Source organism: Musca autumnalis, unplaced genomic scaffold (assembly GCF_047663935.1).
Source record: "Musca autumnalis isolate F117 unplaced genomic scaffold, ASM4766393v1 scaffold_5, whole genome shotgun sequence".
Taxonomy (NCBI): domain Eukaryota; kingdom Metazoa; phylum Arthropoda; class Insecta; order Diptera; family Muscidae; genus Musca; species Musca autumnalis.
This window is the reverse complement of record NW_027412088.1, coordinates 141,539,857-141,559,901: the sequence shown is the minus strand read 5'-3', so window position 1 is coordinate 141,559,901 and position 20,045 is coordinate 141,539,857. Positions and strand designations below refer to the sequence as shown.

Here is a 20,045-nt window from a genome sequence, read left to right as displayed (position 1 = left end):
GTTGTGAAGTTTGCGTGTGTTTGTTTGGATTAGATTATTTATTTCATACTCACGAATGGCAATGCCGTTGTTTGATGGTTGGGTATGATGATGACATGAAGCCATTTGAGTCGTACGGTTGGTTAACGATGACAACGACCGTACAACACACAAGCATAAAAAATCCACCAAAGAACATTTACGATAGCACCACACCAAAACAACAACAGCAACAACAATGAGGGGCTGAAAATTTATGAAGCCGGCAAAAATGCTTCTTGCATGAAAGCGTACAACCCAACTGATCAGTTGAGTTTTATAAGTCGATTGAATATCAAGTGTGCGTCCTCCTCTCTCTGTCTTGTCGTCGTTGTTGCTGCTTTGTGGAAAATTGTTCTAGAGAAGTAACAAAAGCAGAAGAAGAAGAAATAAAAGAACTGATTGTGAAATTCAATTATCCTTTGAAAAAAAAAAAAATATAAAAAAGTGCCAACCAAAAAAGGATTTCTTCTTGTCTAGTTTAGAGAACAAAAGCTACTCTCTCTCTCTAAGCTAACCCTGCGCAAAATAAAAGAACAACGAACAAATTTCGAATAAAAAACGTGCAAAAAGTGCAAAGAAACGTGATTTTTAAAGTAGCAAACAAAACTCAATCACATTTTTTATCCCAGTTTTCGAATAAACCAAACCTAAATCAAAATGAGGGAAATCGTTCATTTGCAAGCCGGTCAATGTGGCAACCAAATTGGTGCTAAGGTAAGTTTTTTTTGCGAATTCGTTTGAGTTTTAGAATATGAGCTAGAATTCTTGAGAATTTTTTTGTTATCGCTGCTACCGAGGTTGGGTTTCCTTATTTTGCTAAATCAGCAGCAGTAGCGGTTATGTTTGTGTTGATCTTGCGACAAGCCTAACAATCCGACCAGCCAGCCGCCTGCCTGATTAAATGTTGTTTGGTCTGGTACGTTTAGTGTTTGGTGCGTTTTTCGCAAATTGAATTTTAATTTTTTTCTGAATTTAATTATTTCTGTTTTATTGGCTATCGAATTTTATATAAAGGAGATTGTATCAGAAACAACAACATTAATGTAGTTCCCTGGCTTCTTGTCCCCCGTTCAAAATGGAATCCAGTTTCCAACGAGTTTCCTTGCACACAAAAAAGCTGATGTCAGATCAGATTTTCAAAAGCACCAGTTTGCCAGCCAGCCATTTAGTCTGTTTAGTCTCCATATTCTCCTGACAACAACGACGACGATCACTTGCTGGGCAAAAATCAATGTCAGGGTAAACCGAAATTTCAAAATCGATTTTGTTGTTTTCTGTGAGTGTGTGTGTCTAAATGCTTTTAAGGAGTTTTCTACAATTGAACAATTAGGCATACAAAAATTCACAAAAACGAAAGAAAAAAATCAAAACGCCAGACTTTGTGGTGCAACATTGTCGTAATCGTCAGCTTTTTGTGTGTGTCTTAGAGAAAATTAAGCAATTTAAATTGATTTAAATGAATTTTGTGGGAAACACCTTTGGCCTCTGGCCAGATTTCCCCGAATTCTGTGTGTTAATTCCTTAAATCGGAAATGATGTTTGGGAAATGTAATTGATAAAGTCTTGTGTGAAAAAATGGTATGGTCTTTGGGGAGGAGGGTTTTTTTATATCTAGAATTCTAGTTTAGATCCACACATGGATTTTTGATTTGAGGAAAAAATTGCCATATGGCGCCCAACGTTTGTAGAATTCATTGATTTAGGACTAAAATCAATTCAGATGTTACAAAAGGACTGTCACTATAGATCAGATGCATTTTTAGAAAATAAAATTTGAGATGGATTAATTTTTAAATGAAAATTATTTTCGTTGGCGCCCAACGTTGCTTGTATATTTTAATATCATATTTTAAAATAGTATTGCTGATTCATATATATTTAGGCTGATTCACAACTATGTATAGAGAGCAGAAGTTAAAGCTGAAAGCACAAACAGGGGATATGAAGATTGAAGCTGTTAGTTAAGTTGGTTATTTGAAACTGCATTCAGTACTTCGACCTCCCAAGTTTGATAACACGACTCTCTATAGATTATTCGTATATTGTATTTATTAGAATTATCTACATCTTGGCTTCTTTCATAGCTACACTCTATGTCTCAGGGGAAACTTAAGAAAAAAACTTTTTTCTGAAATATATTTGATCTTAGGAGCAAAACTTTGATATATATGACGGCTCCAAACTTGTTTGACAGAAACTAGTGATGATGCTTGCAATCGTTGACCTTATTCATATTTATCAAAGATTATTTACAGTTCCCTAGGGAGTGTTGAGTAATACTTTCCCTATATCGTATAGGTGCTCGGGAATCTGGCGTAATCTCAACATAGAGACTGTCACTATGTTGAGATTTCGCGAGTTTTCCGAGTACCTATACGATATGGGGAAAGTATTACTCAACACTCCCTAAGGAACTATGCAAAAACACCAAAGTCATCAGATTCACCTTTTAGATTGATGCAAATGTTTGACGATCACTTTACAAAATGAAGCGACCATCTTATGGGAACATTTTAAGCTATGTTGGTTGCAACTGAAACTGGTATTCTTTGCGATTCTGATAAGAGAATGTGTGAGCTTAGAACTGACATCAATAACATGAACGGCAGATTTTTAGGTTTGGAAGAACATTCTTATGACACATCTCTTTTCAAATCTGGAATTAAACTCTTAAGAAGGGATTTATTAAAGCAGGAAAACTCAAAAAAAAAAACTGGCCTGCGAAGTTCGGATAAATAGTATACCGTTCTAAAAAGATGAAAATTAGCTAAAAGTTTTCGACTGAATCTAAACTTCCATTTAAATACAGGCTATCAAACATCAAAACAATTCACCTCCTACAAAACAGGAACAACCTGAAAGAATGATTATCAAACTGGAAGTAACTCTGTTTGAGATCCAATCTTGTACCGTATGTGGTAAAGAGAATGAGGTAATCTCAAATTCCCACACCATAACAGATTTTTACGATCTTGTTGGGGGCACTTTCATGCTTAAATAGGTTATCAGTTTCAGAACAGAAGAGGTTAAAATGTCTCGCTTTTCCCATTGAGAATACTCTATGTCTGCATGATAACATAAGTGGTAGTGTTGATTGGGAAATTCGATGGAAACTTTTTCTGGTGAAATATAGACACAATCTCCTTACGAAGAAACAAGAAGAGTTCATACACTGAGGCTTCGAATTGGTACCTCGGAATAGACAAAGCGGATCTCGATAGAGAAGCCACTGCATCACAGATTTTTACGATCTTGTCGTAGGCACTTTCACGCATAAATAAGTTTTTGTTCACCAGTTTCAGAATCGAATGGAGATTTTTCTCCCTTACAAAAGGGGAAGTAAATCTTCGAATTGGTGCCTGCGCAATAGACATAGGGGACCTAAGAGTTCTCTAGATAACTTTAGTCAGTTAGTCCCCGATATAATACCGCCGTTTCCGTCATCATTCACCATTGACTTTATGTCTCTTCTGATTTCTCACACATCCTAACAATTTTTTTCCGAAAGGCTAGTGCTAATAAATAAATTAAGATCTTAATTATGACATACTGGAACCCATGATTTTCTACCTAAGGTACATCAGCTGGCTTTCTGGCATAAGTAATTTCGGGTAAAATACTAAAAGGCAAAGGGCAATCGATTGCTCTTTAATCTTTTATCTGAAATGACTTCAGCAAGAATGCCATGCTTCGTAAGTACCAAGGCACTAACTTTCGACTTATTAAAACATCGGAGGTGCTAAAAAAACGCACCCAGTTTGTTATTGTTACTTATACGGGTTTGGCTCTAAACACAGTTTCTTAACAAAATTCTGCATCGAAGCTAATATCATGAAATTACTGTAGTGGGGAATTCGAGCTAAGAATGCCGAATTTTATGGCATTTGTCTTATAAACCACTCTAGCGTGAACTTCACTATGTAGAGTCGAGAACCCCAATACAACAATTTCATGATATTACTCTACAAAGGAACTCGACCTAGGGACGCATAATTTCATGAAATTTTTTCAATGAAATCACTCTAGTGTGAACCGGGACTAAGATCGAGTTCCATACTAAAGTAATGAAACTGCAACTGTGGGGAACTCGATCTAAGACCGCATATTTCAATGTAATTTCATTCATGAAATTACCCTAGTTTGGACCGGGACTAACCAATTGATTTACCCTAATTCTCAGCACATTAAAATGCAGATTATCGAGAATTCCATATACAATTTTCTTATAAATTATAGTTACAGTACTACACTACTTAACTTTTATTATTTGGAAAATTTTTAGAATGGTTACTTGTTTCAACTCCCAACAGTTTAGTTGTTACTGACCAGAATTTCAGAAATTATGTAAACTTTTCTATATTTTAACGAGTTTGATGGCCTAGATGCAGCTTTTCCTAGTTCATCTGTTTGACACATAAGTTCTACTACTTTAGGGCTACAATATTGCTGTAGACTGCAAAGCAAAATTCTTATTAGTTTCGGAGATAAAGGTCAGATCACTGGAAAAAAAGGCTCATTTTAGGTCGGTTTAGATGAGGCCATAAAATCTAAACCCGATCTAAGAACACAAAACCCAATTAAGGTTTTTGTAGTCTCAATATGTATTTTCAGAAAATGTCCATTAGAAGTTGTTTGCATTTCCAGTGTTGCACAGTGTTATTTTAAGTGTTTAAAAGTGATATGTTTCCAAAAATACAACTCCACTTGAGAAACCAAAAGTGATTACATTCCGAAAAAAATGTTTCGTTTTTCGGTTTCTGAAGAAGCTAAATACGGAATCAGTTCCACTTTCGATCGGAATCGGTTTCTGTGACATGCCTGTATATGTCTGTTCGTTTACTTTTCTAGTACCAGGATTATTGACAAATACGAAATTTATTTAACAGAATATCTGTCAAATGGTAATGATTTCTTATTAAAATCAGTTTGGTGTAAATGTAAGCGCACATTGTGCATCGATGCACTAGACTCTGAATAAAAGTTAAAGTTTATTTTGTTTGATATAAACATCTGTGTGTTCCACAATTAATCACAAAATTTCAAGATTCCCCTCAGTTTATTGGCACCATAAACATTTGCAAAGCACAATAAAAACAGAAAAAAAATCACCTAAATAACTTCCGATTTCACTTTAGATAAAGCTTATCATATAATTTGAGTGTTTAGCAAATATATTTCAATTTCAAAGCTAATTCTAAGCTTTCACCCATGTTAATGAATCATGCTTTGATATAAAATCGTCATAGCAAGGTAGAAAATACGACCCTTAAAACTCTTTATTAGTGTATGAAATAGAATCTCACCCTTTAAAATTGTTCTTTTGTTACTATTCTTGGAAACGTGTCGAACATTCATATTGCTCTATTAATCACAAACAAGAGTTGCTGTCGTCAGCCTGGTCGTAGTGATAAGACTCTATATGTATAAATATTTTGTTCTTATAAGAAATGCGCGTTTATTTTTAATAATTCAAGAGCAAAAATATTAATCATTGCATTATGTTTATCATTACAGAAAATAATATTTGTATTTTTATTTTGCATTGAGTCAAGAGTTTTTGTGGTTTGATATTTTTTATAATTTACATCACCCAGTTGTGGGGCAAATATGAAAGGCAATAACCGAGGCAATAGTAAGTTTAGTAAATCCAATGGGTTTAAATCGTTAAAAATCCCCATATAGGAGGTTAAGCGAACAAAAAACTCTAATGTAAACATAATGTAGAATCTTCAAATCCAAATAAATAGATCATTACTTAAATCCGAAATACTCTGGCACCTGATATACCAGTTTTGGAATAAAAATAATATATTTCACAGATAGTTAAAGGAATTACGACCATAACACGTGTAATGTAAATGTGCTATAAAATCTTATACCTTTTCTGTCATTTATTAAATTATGAACAAAAATGTCTACTTAATTTCCAAAGAAGCAGGTGATGTGGGCTATAACTCTTTTCACGTGAAGAGTTTTGTTTTTATTATTATTTTGTTCCTCATTATTTATAATTTCTGGAATTTCTCCTAAAATTTATGCAATTTTGCAAAATTAACTTTCCCACTGGAGTTTCTTTTTGTTTACCTTTGGGGCAAACCTTTATTGTGTCTTGGACTTTTGTACCTCAGAAAAAACCATGAATCAGCTGTTTCTTTTTTGAACTTGTCATAAATAAAACATGTTACTCTCCCCACACCATTATGCATTCATTCATGTGACATTTCTCTATAAACTCTAGCTTAGGTTGCATTACTTATGTCTTCATTAAGTAATTTCCATTGTTTGAAATGCCATGCATTTTGTGGCGGCCACAAAAGATAGTCAGTCAGCAAAAGTAAATATGTAGCTAAAGAAATTTAATATTCCTTTGCACACTATTAAACATACATACATCCATACTATATGCACATTTCTACTCACCCCGGCTGGCTCACACACACCTTAAGTGACAACGAATATTCATAAAAAATAGACATTAAACCGCTTTATGTTCATTAAAAAAATGACAATAAAGTTTCCCACCCTTACCTTATAGACAGACGGACGGTTCAGCTTTTATTTTGTTAAGTATTTGTCAGTTTTTGTAGTTTTTGCGGCGCTTAACAAGCCATCATAGTTAGTGAGTTATTAAAACTCTACCTAAAACGCATTTTAATTAGGACTAAATGTCGTTGTAGAAAACAAGTAATAAAGAAATATTTTTTTCTCTCTCTCTAAAAAGCATTTCTTTAAATAATAAAAAATATATAAAATTCAAAGAAAGTTTATTAGAGGAGAACAAAATGAAGCGAACTATCTTTAAGCACGAATGCATTTGTTAATTAATATTTTTTAGTTTTAATTTTTTGAGATTTTTTGTTAACACGAACACGAATAGAGAGATTAGCTTATTTTAAATTGGACTCAACCTCCAAAAAAAGGAAAAAAAAAACAAAATACTTGTGTTCTTCTCTTACACATGGAAGCTATTTAATACGGACATGGCTCATGATTTATTAGAGTTTGATGAAAAATTGAGGAACAAGTATTTGGGACAAATGCAACATAAACGACGCATGTTTTCTAAAGCCTATTAGATGTAAATGTGGCATTAGTTTCAAAATATTATTGGGATTCCGGCAATGCATAACCCCAAGTTATAGCTTCTTTATTTTATAGCTCCTTGCCGGGTTAACAATTGACGTTATACAAACCGTGTTTAAGTTGACATTTTATATCTTTATAATATCAAATGATATTTAGCGTTTATCATCTTCGTTAGTTAAGGGTTAGCGGCCCAGTATATTGACAGCATTTCATTATTTTTTCTTTAATATCCCGACCATTTAACTTATTTTACACTTGCATTTAAAACAGGTGTTTTGGGAATTTACGACATTTATTTGATAGATGTTCTATGCAATTTTGTTTTATAAAACATGTTAGATGTAAACGCCGCTTTAGGCCGAAAAACACAACCCACGTTTGAGAAAAGTTTTTTTTTGAAATTTCTGGTAAAAGAATAAGAAAAATTCGAACTTGGCTGCACTTTGTCTATTATTTTTCTACCAGAAATAACGCAAAACTTTACTCAAACGTTGATTGTTTTTTGGCCTTAAATTTTCTTCCTTTGTTTCTCAAGGAACTCCTGTAATGGAACTGTCTGCTCTGTAATTTGTTGGCATTAGAAGCACAAGCTGCACCCTAAGTAGGATACCGTATGACCAGATAGGTTATATATTCCAGTTATTGATCAAAACTTTGTATTGTGACGTAAGGCAGACCGCCTACCAATAAACCATTAAGTATGCATTCCTCTAGCCAATTTGTACCAAAAAGGTGATACATATTTCCTGTAAACATATCTCCACTAGTCTTTACGGCACGGTACATAAGAAGCATGGTATTCTTGCTTAAGTCATTTCTGATAAAAGTACGGGCTAACTAAATTCGAACTAGTTTACCCTTTGCCTTATATTCTTTTACTAGAAATAACTTAAGAAAGAAAGCCAACCGCTTATGTACCGAAGCCTTTAAAAAGTTTCGACTGGTAGCCCTTCATCTACTGATAGCTTTACTAGGCGTTTACACAAGGCAGACTTTCTGCAAATACAACTCTGATTTACTAACACATATATACATTTGTCGACGGTCTCCCAGCTGTCCATCATTTTTTCACAGACAGTCGGGTTAACAAATTTTTGACATTTTTTGTAAAAATAAGTGAGATAATAATTAAAATGTGTTGAAAACAAAAGAACATGAACAAAAACAAAATATGTGAATGAAAAACAAAAAGAAATCGATGATTTTCATTCATAATTTTACAAGTGTTTTTTCAGTTGTCTGGACGCCTATGTCACACAGGCAAGTTTTGGGTTTTTGACAACTGTCCTGTCATGTGTAAACGCAGGGCTAGGCCAGAACTCAATGGATTTTTTCTTGCTTGTCTGGCTTCATTTCTGGTAAAAGAATAAAGAATGACCTAGACAAAACCGAACTTGGTTGCCCTTTTTCATATATTCTCTTACTGGAAATAACGCAAGCAAAGCGAGCTGATTGCGTTTTGCCCTCTCTTGTTCTTCAACTGATAGATTGCTATCTTTTTAATAGCTATCCTATATAAGTTGTGACGCAGAATTGCCTTCTTGCTTAAGTAATTCAAGATAAGAGAATAAATAATTGCCGAATCGAATTCGCACTAGTTTGGCCTATACCTTTCATTCTTTTAACATAAATTATATACCCGGACTTTGCGTATTTTTAATAGAAAATCGTGTTCAAAACATACCCACTGACAAATTGTAAGAAAGCCTTCTGACCTTAAAAAAAAAATCAAATGGTTTTAAAGGGTTTATTGCAATGCCTGCTTCTGCCACTGCTCACTATCACATTTTAGCAACCGCCAAGTATGCCAAGCTCAAAGGACGCATAATTTCATGACATTTTTTTAACGAAACCGCTCTTGTGTGGACTTTGACCTTCTAATATTTACCTTCTTTTGTATTATTTTCTTAATTTTTTTTTAAACATAACGCTTAGGTGATGATGGGTGCATATATTTTGAAAAGGAAAACACTATTTGCAAAAAATCTCAAGGAGTTTTTGGTATTTTAGACTTGAAGAAGGTACCGAACTTTCTTCAAAAAATTGTTTTACACCTAGGTCCTCATTTTGTCGTAGTATGATATCAGTTGATATGAACTATTTTGATTATCGTTTTTTCATTTGATAGTAATTTCTAAAGAAATAAAGAATATAAGTGAAGGTACAGTGACTCAAATTTCCATAAAATATCGATTAAAAACTAAATGGCTTCTGTTTCCGTTTCCCCTCTATTTTCTGCACATCAAATTTACAATAAAGTGTTGTATTACTCATTCAATGTATTGCAATTCGTCATTACATACAAATTTGCATAAGAAACCTTATTTGAAACTTCCTAAAACATTAAAGGGCTGTTGTGCATTTCCGATTTCCTTTTGCTTTGATTGCTATTCCATGAACAAAATGCAAATCAAGGAAGCCTTGAAAATGATGATTAATAATATAAGATGACAAGTAGCTGAAAAATTAATTCCTTCTCAAATGTGACATGTTCATGACACATTTGATTCAAGTGTTTTTTTACTTTTTCAGAATAATTGGTAACTTGAGTATGTTTTCTTTTATGGAATTTTGTTTCCAAAACGTATCCTTATTACGGGCTTCTTTTTGGGCACATGTGCTGTAGCAATGATTGCAACCAAAAACCCCAGGCACGCCAGCTAAACTCCTAGTCGTGTTTCCTTTTCCACTTGTGGTTTCAAATTACCCGAAAAAAATTCCACAAAAGAAGTAGCAACATGTCATACATGTGTTTGCAGGACTCAAGGCTACTTAACAGACATATTGATTTTTTTTTTACAATTTCACAGCTGATGGAGAATATTCCAAGAAAAACATATTGACACAGATCAAATATTTATGGCCAGGATCTTTAAAAAAATTTTGTATATTTTTTTTAAAGATTATGAAATGTCAAGCCTAAATTAAATGGCGTTTTAACTTCATACATATTTATTTATCAATTCAAATATTTATTCAAAGATTTTCCCACAATTATGTTTGTCAAATACCCCAAGATAAATAAAATTTCGGCCACAGAGATCACATCACACATTTAATAACTGTTGATGGGGCTTGGGTAAACAAAATTAAATATTTATCAACAAATATTATGTGATGAAGTAAACAAAAATAAAACTTGAGATTGTTTATTGAAAAACGCATTAAAACTATAACCGTCACATACCTACTTTGGCTAGGTGTTGACAACACGCACATGTTTTTTTTCTCAAAATCAAAAGTTAAACAAAATAATAGCTGAGAAAGTTAATTTTTGTTTAGAAATTTTGACCTTGCAGTGTCTTAAAGTTTGACCCAAAGATAGTCAATGTCAACAACAAAAAGAAGTAAAAATTGCCTCAAAAGAAGCAAAAAAGTGAAACGTTTAAGTGCCTCAACAAATGGTCTATAATAAATGAATGGTGTGAAATTTTTACAAATTGTTGTTGGTGCTGCAAATAAGCGGCAAAATATTTTATTCTAATTGTCTGTGATGTAGTAGATGGAAAACGGTTACTTCTAAAGAAGGTCGTCATGGAATGACATACATCATAAATATAAATATTTTTAAGAGGTTTGTTAATGTTTATGTGTACAGTAGTTTTTACTTAGCTGACACTGAATATATTTTATAGCAACTTTGGGAGCATAAGGTTTATGCTTCTTTTTATTAAAGCCAATGGGTTATATAGTCAGTAGGAAAGTAATTTGACAACATGTTTTCAGTAATTATTTCAAAAGATTTCTGACAAATTTTATTTAAAATATATGTATCTGTACATTAGTTTTCGCTTAGCTACATTTGTTTTAGCTGGCTTTGGGTTTAGCTTCCTGCTTCAATTTTCTCACGTAGAACATATTTTCTATTTTATTTCCAATTTATTTAAGACAACTCTATTTTTGGCTTACGTGCCCAGAAATTTCTGGAATTTTTAAATGTGCTGGTAAGCGAAAACTACATGATTTTTCATAATCTAAATTTCTTCCCTAAATTTGTAGTTTGAAATATAAATTTCAAAATAAGCCGGGTGTATGTAACCTTTAAAGATTTTTTTGGGTGAAATCTCATCTCGGTTACTTTAACAACGGGATAAGGGTTATTTTTCAATTTCAATTAATATCACAACACTTTAATTGTATTTACTTGTGTTGAAATCATTTCTGTGTTAATTGTTTTTTTTTTGGCATGGCGTATGCCAAACTGCAAACCGAAAAAAGGCAATGAAAACAGGCAGATGTTAACATCATACACCGTGGGATGTCCTTTTGAAAAAAGAAAAGAAAACCAGATCAGCCAGTTCATTTACTTAACCCACAAGGTTAACTAAAGTTAACATTATTACATACATACATATGTATGTATGTATGAAGGTAAATACAGTGTATGTATAAAGGCATGTATGTAAATGAATCATATCGAAAATTCGCCCATGTTTCAAGTGTTCTCTTCCTTTACAGTTTTTTTGGGCGTAGGGATTTCACTTAGTCATGTTGTACGAGGATAGCTGCTAAAGTGGTGGTAAATAGAGGGCATTAAGTTAAAAGTTTGGATGTTGATTAAATCTTCTTTTTGTTAAAAATCCCTATTGAAAAAGTAACTGCAATAAAGATCACATTTGGCCTGTTCTGGAACATGAAAGAATCTACTATTTTCGATTTTTTTACTAATTGTTCCTTTAGAATAATATTCTATCAATATGTCCACAATTTGTGGCATGTTAAGATATCGCCATATGTATCCTCCATTCATGTACAATTGTCATGTAGGCAGATATTTTTTACATCTTTACAATTGATTGAAACAATCGATTTGACAAACATACATATGCATCCATACGATGGCCATCTTCCATATGCATTTCCACTTTGTCTGTCTGGTTGGTTGCAGCTTGTCTGGTTGGGTCCATCGTCTATTGGGATTTTGTTGTTGCCTTCTTTTCAGCTGCTGCATAAGCAAACAAACTCAACAAGAACCGAACAATTGTGAAAAGAATGAATGATGTTTGTTGTGCTGTGTGAATTGCTTTGTATAGAGGCCTGATAAGTTGGGTGTTGTCTCACAATATGATGCACGTACTACACACACATGGTCATTGTGCAGCTAATGTGGGTTTGAAATACTATACAAACATACATCTGGAATTGATTTTTGCGTTGGATTTTGTGCCTAAGTTTGTCATATTCCTTACCCTAATCAAATCAAAATACATGTGTTAAGATATGGTCCAGGGATGGACAATTAAAATAATTACCTACAAGATAACAAAATATTAAATTAGGCGGCTGTAAAGTCCTAAACAACAATAACATTATGATTGTTTTAGTATTTTTCTAGTCAGTGGGAAAATATTTTGACAATTCTCATTTATTTACATATGCACGTACATGATTTTATTTATGCCTGCACAACAAGATAGTGTCCTATAAATTAAAGTACAGGTTTATAAGCACAATCATATACATACATATATTGCTTGTATATAATCATTTTTACATCCAGTGATAGTACTCCTCACATGCGTAAAAGCCTTTGTTATGCAAAATTCATCTTTTTAGCCTTCGACACCACTTAGTTCACGTGGTCGGCAGACATCGAACCTGTCGTGTAGGATAATGCTAAGATATTTTATCCTGTCAGAATTTCCTTTAATTTCATTACCAACTTTGACAGTTGTGTACTTCGCTGTTGACATCAGTTAGCCCTTAAAAACCACAGACTCACATGTTCCAACGTCGAGGTTGAGTCTCCATTTATTTGAAATAATTGTGAAGTGTATCCATATACACATACAGACGCATCTTTTAACTGTGCTCCAAAGCGACATCGCATCGCAAATAGAATATCTTCGGTATAGGTAAGCAACATTCCTCCTTCAGGTTGCCCTGGTATATCGATGATGAACAGGTTATATGGGATCGGTCCAGAAGTGATTCTTTGGCACTCCTGCCTTTACGGGTCTTTGTTCAGATATCTTGTCATCCACACTGACTCGAGAGATTCGATCTTTAAGAAAGCTTGCAATTATGATCGATGCCAAATGATTGCATTTTATATAAAATTCCTTTCTGCCATACCATATAGAAAGCTAAATTCATGCTCACCGCAATGACCCTTTTTCGTCCGATTTGTCTGGAGAAGAATACCAGAGCATGTGTTCTTCATTGTTTAGCTCGATTTGCAAATATCTGCCCAACGGCTGCATTTATATGATATGACCACTGAGTTTTTTTACATACACGTCAATATTTTTTAGAAAATAAGTGGACCAACAATATATCAGAAACTTCTAACAGAGCTGTAATGCAACTGTGGCGATATGTGGAGATATTTGCGTGTTAAACGTGAGGATAACAAATATGACATTTACTTTTTAAACTTTTTATTGAAAAAAATTGATCGGTGAAACCCAGAGATCATATTGTTTTAGTATGATTTGTTCACGCTTTAAGCATTTCCATCCCTGATAAAAACAACAATTTTGAAGGAAAGAAGAGAGTAATATTTCATGGTACATATTAGCACAATGAAATTTCTCTAAAATGTGCGAACAACAGTCAAGTCAATATGCCTTAACGGCAGGAGTTTGCAAACGATCTTCTACCCCTCTAAACATTCACGGAGCAACGTGTCTCTTAGGCAATTTTTTTAAGGTTATGTTAACTCTCATATAATAAAGTTAGCGAGCATACACGCACATGTGTCAACGAATATTCGTGTACATACGCTGTGATTTGAAAAAAAACCTCTGACATAGAGACATTGAATTCGGATAATGTGTTCCAAGGTCAATGTTAGTTGCGTTCACAAACACATACGGACACACATGCCTCACATTTTAGATTTAGTTTTTGGATCTTTTGTTAATTTGTTTTGCAGATGTATTGTGGCACGCGTGTCACATTGTCTTGGGATTACAATTCTTTCTAGAATATACGGTTGAATTAATAACAAAAATAAAGGTAATAGTAACGAAAGAAGATGGGAAGAAAAGAGAATTTCTTTCTCATAACAGTTTAAGGACCAAACCAAATGTTTGGTTTGGGAGAACATAGAGAGTTCAACATGTTAAATAATTAAAAAAAATCGAACAATTCCAAGATGGGTTATCCATTGCGCTACAGGACATAATATGATTGGAAAATTGGAAATGAAATTAGGACATTATTAGGGTATGGAGTTGCACAATAAATTATGAATAGCTTTCATAGATTATTTTCGTAAATTACTTGAGCCACGGTTACAGAGCGCTTCGTTGTAGCTTATAGAATGAACGGATAATCATTGAAATAAATGGCGAGGAGCTGCCTTGATCCATTAAAAGATGTAGAGTCAATAAGTCTTATTCTAAGAAATCGGAGTGTGTTATGCTTGTTAAAAATAACCAACCACCCCCCTAATTTATGTTTAATCTGATGATCTGGTGTAGTATCTCAACGTTGTCTTTTGTTGTTAATCTTTCCTAAATGTCTTGGTAGCCATTATCTTTACTTAGTCAACGATTCCTATCACCATTGCAACTGATTTTCTTTTTCAAACAAATACCTTTCTCCTGAAGCAATAATATCAACTCCTCGTTATATGTTTGTTGTGAAAACTTAATTATAGACGAGCGCAACAACTCTAGTGTAACTTACCATCATGTGTGAATGTCTGTCTAGACAATGAAGAAAAATCTGTCAAGCAAAACATGTCGAGTACTTGGTAATTGTCATTTCCAACTTAATTAAATGTAATTAACAAAATGCCAAAACAAAATGTCTTTAACAGAGAAGAAGCAATGTTTATAGATCATTTAGCAAGGAGGCTAGGTGAAGAAATGCATTTGAGAAAGTCGGCAAAAAATTGACAGAAAATGTATACCAAGAGACTTAATATATTTTGCAGATATGTTTTACACAATGAGCAACTGTCATTAAATTGGCGGACTGAGAACAAAGCATTCTCCACAAATCTTGAAATTATGAGAAACACATAAATGTACATTATGGTAAACCAATTAAAAAATGTTTTAAATGATCACAAATTTATGGACATCTCACGAACACCCCATACTATTATTTTATGATTATGAGAATCCGCCCTTCCCATATTTTATTAAACCCTTAATATGAGACAAATACTTTAATTTATTGCTACTTATCTTAAGACTTCCTCCAGACCACAACTACACTACTCTAGTATTACTCATTGCCACAGCGAGTCATCGAAGTCATTAAGCCAGCCGTCTTAAGACAAATGTAATTTCCTTATTCTTTAATAGGCTTTAAACGACAATACAAGAGGAGGGGTATGGAAACACAGAGTGAAGATCACATGTGAATAATTATCGTGGTAAATTTAAACGAATGATTTTAACTGCGAATTTGCTATTTTTAATTTCCTCCTTTTAAAAAAGAATAAAAATTGTGTGTGCTTTATTTCGTATAACTTTTGATTTCCAAAGATTTTATTTCTGTGATCCATTGCTATCTGCAGCGACACATCTATGCAAACTTCCGACTACTCTTGGACTATGAACTGACTGCTGGCTGGGTTGTTTCATGCATAAATGTCGGCCAACGACCCAATGTAATGAAAATAATAGAAACTACAAGACAGTGCCGCTGAAAAACAACAACAAATTACAATGAATTAAAAATTACAACAAGTACGGAGAACCTAAGAGGCGCGCGCAAAGGCAAAAAAAATACACACATACATACATATCCATCCAAAAGGGAAGTTGAAGAAATGACAGAAGATATTAAATATTTGTGGTTAACTAAAGAGCAGAAGAGGAATGAATTATTGATCATAGGTCTGATGAAAGGTCTAAAGCTTTAACCTTCTAGATGTGTTATTCATTGCGTTACATGACATTTGATATTTTTATTTTAAATCGGGGAATATACATCTCTAACCATTCGTAAAGAGGGTTGGTTAAATAGTTGATGAAATGAAATATATGAGTTCCAGTCTAAGGCCCAAGTAATATTTTAGAAACTCACAGTTGATCATTAGAGATGTGTTAATCGTTGCTATACAGCACATACTTTTTGGCAATGACTGTTTCGAAGTTTTTGAGTTGTGGTTAGTTAATCTTAAACATTTCGGTAGAGACGAAGTTACAAACTGTCAAATGTAGGTTCAAGTTCCTCCATGTCAAGGCGATTTCCATTTTCAATAATTCAAAGTTAAGAACAATAATATATTTGTATGCTTTCGAAAATGGATAAGTGAATGACATTTTTAAACCTGAGGGCATTAGATAGGTAATAGGAAATTGGCTTCACTACATGTTATCCCGGCAACAGAAATTAGTAGTATCCGCAATGATATTGCAGAAATTTCATAATAGAAATTTATCACATTCTTTTAACTTCTGCTATTGTTCTGCGCATTACTGCCATACATTTATCACGATTTTGAGATTCTTACACACTTGAGTAGTATTATTTTTTAGCTCATGTAGTTAAGCGCTGATCGTTGTTTTATTTATTTAGCAAAGTTTGCTTGTTTCCTCTCTTTTGGTTTTCGTAGTTTTGCCTGCCTGGATTCAGACTAATGGTTGAGGCTTGGTTTTGATCGCATGTTGGGAAACATTTCTTTCTCATCACCATCTTCATGAAAATAAAGCACAAAAAATTACTGTTGCTGGCCCAAACATTTCTTTTTTTGATGTTTTTATTTTTCGTTCGTTTTGAGAACAACAAAAAGAATAAACCGCAAATGCTACAAAAACAACAGTACAAACGGCGGCTATCAACAATGATGCCTTTGGTATTGGCCACATATCACATGCAATGCAAGTAAAAGTACTTTCAACTTGGGCAAAATGACTAATAGTAGCATACATCCATGTATATCTTCCAAAAGTTCCGGACAGAAGCAAAAATAACTTAAAGACAGGCTAATGGATAGACGGATGGATGGTTAGAGCTCTTAGCAACTTCTAACTAGCGGCAACACTACCGCACTCACTCATATGTGAAGTTTAGTGAAATACGAGTTGCTTGGGTCCGTCGTCTCATGCCATGCCATCAGCAGTCGGTCATCCACTTGGAACAACAAACCAGCCAGCCATCATGACAGCCCCAAAATAAATTAGTGGCAATCTCAAGAATCTTAAGACAACAGAATCTTGAAAACAGCCATCGAGTCAGTTAGTCAGTCGTTTGGTAATTTAACCATGCTAACTTTAGTGTTTGATTTAGTTTCGTGTTTTTCTCTTTTCTTTTTCTTTCAAAATATTGCAAATTCTATTGTCGGCTGGATGACTGGGTGCTCTTCCAGTGCTTTCATATTTTACTTTGGTTTTTTTTTACTGCAGAAGAATAAACCATTTCCAGATGGAAGATATTTTTAGGTGAAAAAACTTTCCAAACGTTACAGTATAGGCTTCGGTATATAAGAAGCCTCGCCTGCTTGACTGTTTCATTTTTAACATAATAAAAATAAAAGAATAAGGAACCCCGACCTGCCCGGTTTATCTTTATTCTTTGATTTTTATTTCAAAAGTGAAGCAGGATAGTCCTTTTATGTACCAATACCTTAATTTTTATACAAACGAAAGAATGTCTGACAGCTTGTCTAGAAGAACCTAGAATTTAAGCCTCGGAGATGTGTTATTCATTGAGCTACAGGACATATTGGGCTGTTAAGAAGGAAGTTAACTATTTGATAGAACATTTAAAAAGGAGCTGACAATTCTAAAGCTAAGGTTAGGCCTTGCGATAGTCTAAAAGGTGAATCTGGAAAATCTTAACTGAAATTACAGTCAATTAAAACGCTGGTAATAATTAAATCAAGAAAGGAACGATTGAATCTTGAAGATGGGTTATCCATTACACTACAGGACATATTCTACTTTGGAATTTTTAACTTTATTCCATAGACAATGGAATCCGTTTGGACATGACACAGTTGAAATGCTGGGGTTACTAGATATGGTCCCGCATGCAATGTGAATCCTCATATAATTTTTATAAAAAATTTAAAACGAATATTTTTAATAAATATATTTCAAAATACCATATTCGTTGTGCTAAAATGCACTTTAAAATAAATGTTACCTTTAAGACAATAGTTTCCGTTTTTGTTCTTCATTCTTCATTTTTTCTCCTAGTCTTTTAATCTAGCCAAATCTAGATGAAAGAACACCACAAAGTTTGAAATGGTGTATTTAACATGTCTAACGCTTGTCGGCTCAATCTTGCTGAATGAAAAAATAAATTTATATGAGAGAGAAATAAAGAAACCGTTTGTTTTTATAGCATCTATATTAGGAGGCAAAAAGACATGAAACATTCACAGGGAAAAGTCTTTCCCAGCTAGTCAACCAAGCAGCCCAGCCACATATTACATTCAAGTGTGGAAGAATAGTTGTAACAGTGTGCATGTCTAACTATACATTCTGCCTATGGTGGTGGAGAGGAACTCATCAATCTTGCGTATACTTACCACTTCACTTGAATAATGTTAAGATGAGTTCTACATGGTATAAGCAAATGGAAAACATGCACACATAAGGCAAGGCGGAGAACTTGCATGTATTACATCAGGCACTACAAACAATTTCCGAATAAGAGCAAAGTAGCTACATTAGGCCGGGGCGATTTGTATGGAAGGAAAAAAGTGTTATCGGGCGCCTGGAGTTTCTGATTCTTGGGATTGTACTGAGCAAAAAAGTCAACTAGACCATATGTCTACGGTGAAAATCGAGCCCCCGGATTTTGACTAGAAGTTTTTTTTCAAGGATTTTCGGATATTTTGGCATATAACAACCAAGCCACTGATACTTTCGATCCAACACAAAGGCAACAATTGTAGCCAAGACAATAATAAAGAACTCTCTAGTACATCGTAAAAGCATTGGAACGCTCCTTCAGGCAGTTATGGCCTCGAGAAGGTGCACATTTTTCGGAAAATATCGATAAATGACACTGTGCTACAAAATTGGACTCAAATTCAGTGGGTGGAAAATCCCTTTTGGAGATGAAAGCCCTTGGTGAGTGTACTAAGAACCCAAAACGATATTTTCACCATAGGTCAAGTTTCCGAGATATCGCGTGATTAATGGTTTAATTTTGGCCTCTTAATTTGCGAGAAAATAGCTTTATATCTCTGTTAAGCGTTATTGTAGCTTAATTTTGAGATTACATGTCTTCAGTCAAATCAAATGGTGAATCTTTTTGTAGAATATTTCATCCTTCTAACTCAATTCCTTCCATGTCCTTTTCGTCCTTTATTTTTTGAACCGTAGTAAAAGTACTACAAGATGAGATTTTACAGCATCCAAATATTCTACAAAAATGTTGTTCAGAAGATTTTATGTACGGTTCTCATTGATGACCAATCGATATTTCCCCGTTGTCATGGTCCTTTTTGACATTTACCCGTATTTTGTTGAGAAAACTATGTTTTGTTTTTATGTATATTCGTTATTGGTCTGTGGTGCATCTGAAATACTTACCATAAATAGCTCTTGTAGTGACGAACACGTTAATAACAAATTTTATTGAAGGATAGATCCGGTTATCTAAATTTTTGAACCGGATATTCTGATATCAAAATCGATTTTGGAACCGGTTTTAAGTAACCGATTAATCGTATATGTATATCATTGGAAAGCTAATAAAATGGTCAATCAAATGACAGCAAGTAGCTGATTACAAAATTAAACCATTAATCACGCGATATCTCGGAAACTTGACCTATGGTGAAAATATCCTTTTGGGTTCTTGGTACACTCACCAAGGGCTTTCATCTCCAAAAGGGATTTTCCACCCACTGAATTTGAGTCCAATTTTGTAGCACAGTGTCATTTATCGATATTTTCCGAAAAATGTGCACCTTCTCGTGGCCATAACTGCCTGAAGGAGCGTTCCAATGCTTTTGCGATGTACTAGAGAGTTCTTTATTATAGTCTTGGCTACAATTGTTGTCTTTGTGTTGGATC

At 33.9% G+C, this 20,045-nt stretch overlaps 1 protein-coding gene across 2 annotated transcripts in view; it reads left to right on the top strand.

The window, feature by feature from the left end:
* Positions 1-147: 147 nt before the first annotated feature.
* Positions 148-20,045, top strand: part of LOC141387800 (tubulin beta-3 chain) — a 36,634-nt gene continuing 16,736 nt past the window's right edge. Inside the window, exon 1 of one of the 2 annotated variants that reach the window (XM_073957993.1) lies at positions 148-735. In XM_073957993.1, the coding sequence (XP_073814094.1) occupies positions 679-735 (57 nt within the window). In that variant the 5' untranslated portion in view covers positions 148-678. The remainder of the gene's footprint in view (positions 736-20,045) is intronic. The other variant, XM_073957994.1, reaches the window with a different exon arrangement.